We start from the raw sequence: 9,232 nt of genomic DNA, 5'->3' as shown, positions 1-9,232 counted from the left end.
CTCATTTGGCGACCAGAAGTGTCAGAGGTGTTCTGTTTGAGAAATAAAGGAGAAACTGGAGTGTTTTTTCCTACTCAAGCCAGTAGATACCGTCATCAACATCACTGAAAACTAAGAGTTTGTGATAAAATGGAGAAATTGTAGAATCAAAATAAAGCCAAATACATGAGAGACAGAGGGAAGGATGTCCTGAGGAGAGGTCATCAGATGAGGGCCACGGTCTGTCACTGTGACACCTACCTGGTGCCAGGGCAGCCAGAGTTGTATGTGAGTTTGTGTGTGTGTGTGTGTCCCCTTTGAGTGTGGGAGATCATGAGTATAGTAGCAATACATAAACTGGATTATATACCATGACCAAGTGGGATTTATCCCAGTAGTGCCAAGTTGGTTTGACATCCAAAAAATCCATTATTGCCACATAGCACATTAAAGAATAAAGGGGGGGCTTCCCTGGTGGTGCAGTGGTTGAGAATCCGCCTGCCAATGCAGGGGACACGGGTTCGAGCCCTGGCCTGGGAAGATCCCACATGCCGCGGAGCAGCTGGGCCCGTGAGCCACAACTACTGAGCCTGCGCATCTGGAGCCTGTGCTCCGCAACAAGAGAGGCCGCGACAGTGAGAGGCCCGCGCACCGCGATGAAGAGTGGCCCCCGCTCACCGCAACTGGAGAAAGCCCTCGCACAGAAACTAAGACCCAACGCAGCCAAAAATAAATAAATAAATAAATAAATATATTAAAAAAAAAAAAAGAATAAAGGTGAAAAAATATAATTGTCTCAATAAACACAGAAAAAGCATTTGACAAAATTCAACACCTTGCATGATAAAAAACACTAAAGGAGCTAGGAATAGAAGGGAACTACCTCAACCTGCTAAAGGGCATCTAAGAAAAAATGCTCTCCTTCCAATATTATGTACAAGACAAGTATGTCTGCTCTTGCCACTTCTATTCAACACTATACTGTTCTAGTCAGGAAAAGAAAAAGAAATAAATGGCATTTGGAGCAGAAATAAAGAAGTAAAACCATCTCTATTTGCAGGTGACATGATCTTATATGTAGAGAATCTTAAGGAGTCAAAAAAAAAAGAAAACTATTAGAGCTATTAAGCAAGTTCAGCAAGATTACAGGATGCAAGATTAATATACAAAAGCATCAATTTTATTTCTTTATAATAGAAATGAGCAATTCAAAAAGAAAATTAAGAAAAGAACTCAATTGATAATAGCATTAAAGAGAAAAAATACTTAGGAATAAACTTAACGAAACAAGTGTAAGACTTGCTCACTGAAAACTACAAAACATTGTAGAAAGAAATTAAAGAAGACCTAAATAAATGTAAAGACAGCACATGTTCATGAATTGGAAAACTTAAAATTAAGATGCAGTGCCCCCCAAATTCATCTACAGATTCAATTCAATCTCCATCAAAACCCCCAGCTATCTCCTTTGCACAAATTGACAAGCTAATCCTAATATTCATACGGAAATTCAAGGGACCCTGAACAGCCAATACAATCTTGAAAAGGAAGAACAAAGTTGGAGGACTCACACTTCCTGATTTCAAAACTTACTACAAAGCTACCATAATCAAGACACTGTGATATGAGCATAAGGATAGACAAATAGATCAATGGGGCTTCCCTGGTGGCACAGTGGTTGAGAATCTGCCTGCCAATGCAGGGGGACACAGGTTCGAGCCCTGGTCTGGGAAGATCCCACATGCTGCGGAGCAACTGGGCCCGTGAGCCACAATTACTGAGCCTGTGCGTCTGGAGCCTGTGCTCCGCAACAAGAGAGGCCGCAATAGTGAGAGACCCGCGCACCGCGATGAAGAGTGGCCCCCACTTGCCACAACTAGAGAAAGCCCTCACACAGAAATGAAGACCCAACACAGACATAAATAATAAATTAATTAATTAAAAGAATAAAAAAAAAACCTTCAAAAAAAAATAGATCAATGAAATAGAATCAGAGTCCAGAAATAAACGCTCACATTTACAGCTAACTGATTTTCAACGAAGGTGTCAAGACAATTCAATGGGAAAAGAACAGCCTTTTCAACAAATGGCTGGAAGAACTGGATATTCACTTGCAAAAGAATGAAGTTGAACCCCTACTTCACACATATACAAATGTTAACTCAAAATGATGGAAGACCTAAATGTAAGAGCTAAAATGATAAAAACCATTAGAAGAAAGCATAGGTGTAAATCTTCATGATCTTGGATTAGGCAATGGCTTCTTAAATACGACACCAAAAGCACAAGCAGCAAAAGAAAATTTAAATAAACTGGGAACCATCAAAATCAGAAACTTCCGTGCTTCAGAGAATATCATCAAGAAAGTGAAAAGACAACCCACAGACTGGGAGAAAAACTTTGCAAATCATACATCAAATCAGAGAACATATAAAGAACTTTTTCAATTCAACAAAAAGACAAATAATCCAATTAAAATGGGCAAAAGATCCGAATAGATATTTCTCTAAAGAAGATATACAGGGACTTCCCTGGTGGCACAGTGGTTAAGAATCCACCTGCCAATGCAGGGGACACGGGTTCAAACCCTGGTCTGGGAAGATCCCACATGCCGTGGAGCAACTAAGCCTGTGCACCACAACTACTGAGCCTGCGCTCTAGAGCCCACGAGCCACAACTACTGAGCCCATGTGCCACAACTACTGAAGCCCACATGCCTAGAGCTCGTGCTCCGCAAGAAGAGAAGCCACTGAAATGAGAAGCCTGCACACTGCAATGAAGAGTAGCCTCCGCTCGCTTCAACTAGAGAAAAGCCCGCACACAGCAATGAATAACCAATGCAGCCAAAAATAAATAGGGCTTCCCTGGTGGCGCAGCGGTTGAGAATCTGCCTGCTAATGCAGGCGACACAGGTTCGAGCCCTGGTCCGGGAAGATCCCACATGCCACGGAGCAACTAGGCCTGTGAGCCACAACTACTGAGCCTGTGCGTCTGGAGCCTGTGCTCCGCAACAAGAGAGGCCGCGATAGTGAGAGGCCCGCACACCGCGATGAAGAGTGGCCCCCACTTGCCGCAACTGGAGAAGGCCCTCGCACAGAAACGAAGACCCAACACAGCCAAAAATAAATAAATAAATAAATTTAAAAAATAAATAAATACATACATACATTTACATAAAAAAAAAGAAGAAGATATACAAAAGGCCAATAAATATGTGAAAAGATCCTTAACATCAACATTATGGAAACGCATACAAGATACCACTTCACACACACTAGGATAGTTATAATAAAAAAGACAGACAATAACAAGAGGTGGCAAAGATGTGGAGAAAGTGGAACCCTCATACAATGCTGACAGGAATGTAAAATGGTGCAGATACTTTGGAAAACAGTCTGGCAGTTCCTCAAAAGATTAAGTGAAGAATTACCATATGACCCAGCAATTTCACTCCTAGGTGTACATGCAAGAGAATTAAAAACACTGTCCACACAAAAAAATTGTATATGAATGTTCATAGCAGCATTATTCATAATAGCCAAAAATAGCAGAAACAATCCAAATGTCCATCAACCCATGAATAAAGTGTGGTATATCTATACAATGGAGTATTACGCAGCCATAAAAGGGATGAAGTACTGATACCTGCTACATCATGGATGAATCCTGAAAATATTATGCTAAGTGAAAGAAACCAGACACAAAAGGCCACATATTCTATGATTCCATTGATAAGAAATGTCCAAAATAAGCAAATCTAAAGAAACAGAAAGTAGATTAGTGGTTGCCTAGGGCTGGGGTGGGCGTGGTTTGAGGTTGACAGTTAAGGGATGAGGGGTTCCTTTTTGGGTTAATGAAAATGTTCTCAAATTGATTGTGGTGATGGTTTCACAACTCTGAATATATAGTAAAGGCCATTGAATTGCATACTTTAGATGGATGAATTACATGGCATGTGGATTATATCTCACTAAAGTTGCGTAAAAATAGTATAAAAGGAGGAGGAGGAGCAGAGGCATTAAGGGGTGCCTGTCAGGACGTACTGTGATTCCTGATACCTGGAGCCACCTCCCAGGCCCTCCCCTGCCCTGCCTGTCCCCACTCCTGGTCTGGCACCTCCAGTGTGCACCTCAAATCCATTCTGTTCAGGCGTGAAAAGAACTACGGGTAAATGTTTGGTCGAACCAGCTGTTCTATACGCTGGCCTGGTAAGGAGTTTGCTGTCAGCTCCTCCCAAACCAGCTATGAAGGTGAGGGAGAACTCAGGGTGGGCCACGGCCCCTCTGGGCGGTGAGACCAGCTGCAGAGGCGGCCCAGGCCTGGGAGAGCCCGGGAACTCCAGCCCCGTGAGCGCCGTGGCTGTGCCCACTGCAGGTGGGTTAAGCCCCCAGCCCCCAGGATCAGAGTGTGGCTCTCAAATCTTGGGGACCCCGAGAAGACTCAAGTCTGCGGCCCTGGAGGCCTGGCCCCCGGGGCCTGGTGCCTCAGAGAGGTCCTCAAAGCCTGCAGGATGGTGCCCTGGCTGTTCCGTACGTTGTAGTCACTGAGCTGCAGCAGGCGGTCAAAGTCTTCCTCCTTGTAGGTCATGTTGAACATGGAATAGGGGGAGGTGACCCCGCTGAGATCCACCTGGCCGGCCGGGAGCTCTGTGGGGCTGCGCTGGACACCTGTCCAGGGGTGGAAGGGGGTTAGGCGCAGGGCCCAGAGGCCTCCACAGCTGGCAGAACGGCTCCTGGTGGCCGGACACAGGGGTGAGCTGCTCCCCACTGAAGGGGTTCCTCCCAGCCCCATGTCCTTCACCCAGAGTTATAACTGTGGACAGCAGGATGCTGTTTTGAGATGTGAAGCGTGCGCTGCTCCCCACGTTTTCTCAGAGCATTACACATCTTCCACTGTTCAGGCCTCCCCCCCCCCCCCGGTATCCACCTCACCCCCAGGGGTAAGGCGGAAGCAGCAGAAAAGCAAAGTCCTTCAGGTTAGTGAATGGATTCTTAAAACTCATGATGGAAGCAAGCGTCTGAAAACCAAAGAGCTTTTGCTTTGCAAGAAACAGTCTTTGTTGAGAGAGAAAGAGAATTCCAAGATACGGGCTGAGCATGTTAAGAGTAAAGCTGGAAGGTTTGGAACTATGGCAGGAACTAGAAAGCCAGAAGATTGCACAAAGGCAGAATTAGGTTTTCCCATCAAAAGGGGATAAAAGTCTGACCAGTTGGTGGGAGGCGAGGATTAGAAGGAATGTGATGAGAGTTCAGATTTCGGGGGCCCTGGAGTAGAGGCCCAGCTCCCTGACAAAGGACCCCAGAATGGTCTGCGGTAGAATGACAGAGAGGCCAATTGTGACCCCAGACAGGTTTAGGGGAATCTGAGAGAGAGGGCACCGGGGCCTCTCTTTTCTGGCTGTCCAGCCTGGGGGGCCTTTAGGAAGTCCTCCAACAATGTGGTGCGTAGTAGCGGTGGACGGTGACAGTGCAGAGATTCCCATACACGCCCCCTGCCATAGAGCGGGGGGGAGGGGTGCAGAGCCCAGTGGTAGCGACGGGCATTGGGAGGGGGAGGCCAAAGGAGCCTGGGGTCATCACAAAGAGGACACCAGCCCAGTGGCTTTGCAGACGGAGGGCCCCTGCAGGGATCTGGGCATCCACAACAGGCCAGGGTATTGCCATGTCCCAGACTGGGTGGGACTAGCCTTAAGACTCTCCTCCTCTGCTGGCTGCAGGGGCACTGGGAGGGCCCAGAGCGGTGCCTCTGAGGGGCCAGGCTTCCAGGCTGTTAGGAAGGGGGGCTGCCTCACCTGGGGCTGAGTGGTCCTTGAAGGAGGCGTTGACCAGCGGGAAGTGAAGCAGGACAGGGGCATCAGGGCAGGTGGTGTCTGAGAAGAGGTGGCACTCCCGTGGCTGGAGTCGGTCCTGAGGGCTGGGCTCCACACGGGGGAACGGCAGCCCCCGGGCCCGGCAGTCTAGCTCCGTCTGCTGCAGCACCTGGCGGGGCAGAGGGGGCTCAGAGAGCAATGGCTACTTCCCAGTCATCCCAGGTCAGCACTCTAGAAGATGCTACGACAGCTCCAGCCCAAACTGACTGCTCAGGACAACCTGATTCTGTCCTGCTCGTGGCCCAGTCAAGCTACACAGTGCCTCGGAGGGAAGCAAAGGATCCCGGTGGTCTGCAGTATTGTTTGGCTAAAATCTTTAGGTGGGGTACAGATCTAGCACCCCATTTGGGATTGCTGTTTCTGGGATATTCAATCTCAGAGCCTCGAGGGCCTCAGTAGGGGACCCACTTCTGTCTCACAGCCCTACCCACCCCCCTCCCCAGAGTCCCCAGGGAGGCCCCTGGGAGGATGGATGCGGACAGGCCAGGCTCTCCTCCTAGCTCTGTCCAGCGGTTCCTCTTGGGGTGGGCATGGCGAGCTTCTTCCCTGTCTACCGTTCTTGGGAGCCCAGGGCCCCAGCACCTCCACAGCCCTTCCCAACCTGGCAGGAGCCTTTGAGTCACAGCCTGTCATCTCTCCCTCCCCCTGGGGACCCAGAAGGTCTGGGCCAGTGGCCCTGCTGCTCGCCCCTGGAGCGTGGCCTGGGCGGGCAAAGGGTCTGGGGTTCCCATGGGGTGACCAGCGGCACCTCAAAGGGCGAGGATAGAGAGTAGTCGAAGGATAGTATGAGGTCCAGCCTGCGGCCTGGCCGGAACATGGAGGGACAGCTGGTGTTGAGGAAGTAGCCGGCATCCACCAAGCAGAGCTGGGGCTCCTGCGGGGTCAGCTGGCCGGCGGAGGAGTCCACCTGGCTGTCTGACGGGAGAGGTAGCAATAGTCAGGGGCAGCCACTCCAACACAGATCGTCCACCCACGCCTTATACTGCATTCGCCTCCACGTCCCCTTCTAACCCCTGGTGTCACTCCCTGAATGCACGTGCCACCCCAGCCCTTCCCAAGACCTCCCCCAAGCCACACCCCAGAAGCGGATGCTGGGACCCCCCCAGGCCTCTGCCAGCCTCAGCCATGGTCCATCTCCACCCAGGAGCCCAACCTTGTTACCTGGGGACATATGGCAGTGGCCCTTACCTGCCCAGGTGGAGAAGTCTTTCTGGGCACAGTAGTCCTGGTGCAGCTGGAGGCCCTGGAGGAAGTTGGAGCTGCGCTGGTAGAGTGGTCTGTTCGTCAGGAAGCCCTTCAACGTCTGGGCCAGCGCTGTTCCAGGCTGGAGCCACAAGGCCTCCGGCCCTGAGGAGGTCCCCGAGGAGGGAGGCGGTTCCTCTGAGCCCAGAGAAGCAGACATTGGCCCACTGAGGGGTCTGGAAATGCCTGGCCCTCCCTCCCCCGACAGTTCCCCCCACCTAGTCTGTAGCATCTGAAGGGGAAGCGGCTTCACCGCAGGCTCCTCTCAGCGCCTCCCTTTCCTACCCAGGTTCCTGACTGTGTCCTTGATGTGCTGCTTCCAGGCGTCACTGGAGCTGGTGAGGTCATACCAGGCGTCCAGCAAGTTCAGGGAGAAAATGTTGCTCCAGATACCTGAAGGCCAAACTCCCAAGAGAGGTCAGCCTCAGGCCTCAGTGCCCTGCCCCCCATCACTTGGAAGCCAGTGGTCCCCACCCTTGAGTTCAGATGGAGAACAGGAGGGGGAGCGGCTGCCTCTGCAATGGCCCTTCCCCCCAGCTCAATAGCTGCCCTCCCCGGGTGCTCTGCCCAGACCTGGGTACCCGGCGTTCAGAGTGACGACCGCTCACCTTGTAGAAAGCAGATTCGGGACTCAGGGATCCTCCTCATCAGCCGCCCCATGAAGAACTCCGAGCCGAAGAGCTCAGAAGGGACAAAGGCTCCATACTTCAGGAACCCGACCTCATAGGGGGAGAACTCGACCCACTCTGAGGGGCCAGGAGGGAAAGGCAGGAATGAGAGGACAGTGGGCTGGGGGGGGGGGCCCAGCTCTGACAAGGGCCAAAGACACGGCCCCCCAGCAGGCCTCAGCCTCCTCCCCGCCCGGCTGACTGTTGAGCTGACCTCTCCCCCACCCAGCCCCTTGTCTACATCCTCACCACCACAGCCCTGCCCCAGGACGGCGAGCTCTGCTGGCTGCCTCATCAGCCCATCAGAACCACCATCCTTCCAGAAGGCTGGCCATCTGTGCAGGAGTTTCCTGTGAGAATTCTCTGGGGGCCTTCAGGGTGCAAAGGAGGTGTGCATGCACGTGTGTGTGTGTGTGTGTGTGTGTTGGAGGGTGGAGTGGACAGGACTGAGGACTGTACCCTTGAAGTCCAGGGTCTGCAGATTGTTCTCTTTGACATTGAGGCTCAAGTAGAGGGGCAGAGGGTTCTGGCCCCGCTCCAGCGCAGCTCTCTGTCCTGACAGCTTCTGATCCATCACCTGGGGTGGGGGCATGAGGGCCAAAGTAAGGTTGGGAGCACCCTGGAGGCAGGGTGGGAGCACAGGCTGGGGGTGAGGAGCATCGGGGTCTGGGTGGCATGGGCGGGTACATGATTCTGTTGCCGCTCCTGCCCCCATGTTCTGACCAGCTCCACATGCAGGGTCTCCATGTAGGGCTGTGCACTGCGTATCTGCAGAGGGCGCTGTTCACAAGGACCTCAGTGTCAACAGTGACACCCACCCCTGCATCCTGTGGTTCCAGTGGCCCATCTTTATGGGTTGAAGCGAGGGGGGTACATGGACCCTGATGCACAGACACAAAGGCACACGCACACGTGCGCACACACACACACACACACACACACACACGCTGCTTTCCAGAAAGGACTCAGAAATCCCCCTTCAGTGTACATTGTAAGCTTTGCCAGGGGATGGGCTGCCCCTTCTAGGTTCACCTGGACCAGTTCAAGTTTCAGCCCCTCCCAAACACTCTCCTGACATCCTCGCCTCCTTCTCATCTCCTCCTTTCCTGCTTTGCACAGTACAAAGTTGTACACCACTATTGATCCTTGCTTTTTGGTTCTAATTTTCCCTCCATTAGAACTCCAAACTCTGGCAAGGACTCTGGCTTGCCTTTTGGGGAAGCCTCCACAGAGCCTCACTGAATTCTAGGGGAACAGAAAGGTCTCCTTCTATCCCAGACCAGAAATGCAAATAGGGTTCATCTCAAGCCTCAGCAAGGTTAATGGTGGTGACTGCCTGGAGCCCCCCTGGGGAAGGATCCTGCTGCCACAGGCCCTGGGTTGTTTCTCATGGAGCAGTATGTGTACCATGAACGCACCACCTCTCTCTTAGGCTCTCTGAGCTGGAAGGCACCCCACTCAGCAGCTAGACCTA

General features: G+C 51.6%; 1 protein-coding gene across 1 annotated transcript in view; it reads right to left on the bottom strand.

The window, feature by feature from the left end:
• Positions 1–3,720: 3,720 nt before the first annotated feature.
• Positions 3,721–9,232, bottom strand: part of PLA2G4D (phospholipase A2 group IVD) — a 46,392-nt gene continuing 40,880 nt past the window's right edge. The window contains 7 exon segments of the mRNA XM_036845144.1: positions 3,721–4,646; positions 5,771–5,957; positions 6,597–6,763; positions 7,037–7,228; positions 7,376–7,483; positions 7,699–7,836; positions 8,218–8,335. Of these exon segments, the coding sequence (XP_036701039.1) occupies positions 4,420–4,646; positions 5,771–5,957; positions 6,597–6,763; positions 7,037–7,228; positions 7,376–7,483; positions 7,699–7,836; positions 8,218–8,335 (1,137 nt within the window). The 3' untranslated portion in view covers positions 3,721–4,419.

Source organism: Balaenoptera musculus, chromosome 2 (genome assembly GCF_009873245.2).
Source record: "Balaenoptera musculus isolate JJ_BM4_2016_0621 chromosome 2, mBalMus1.pri.v3, whole genome shotgun sequence".
NCBI classification, from domain to species: Eukaryota; Metazoa; Chordata; class Mammalia; order Artiodactyla; family Balaenopteridae; genus Balaenoptera; species Balaenoptera musculus.
The sequence above is the reverse complement of the archived record's forward strand: the minus strand, read 5'-3'. Positions and strand labels throughout refer to the sequence as shown.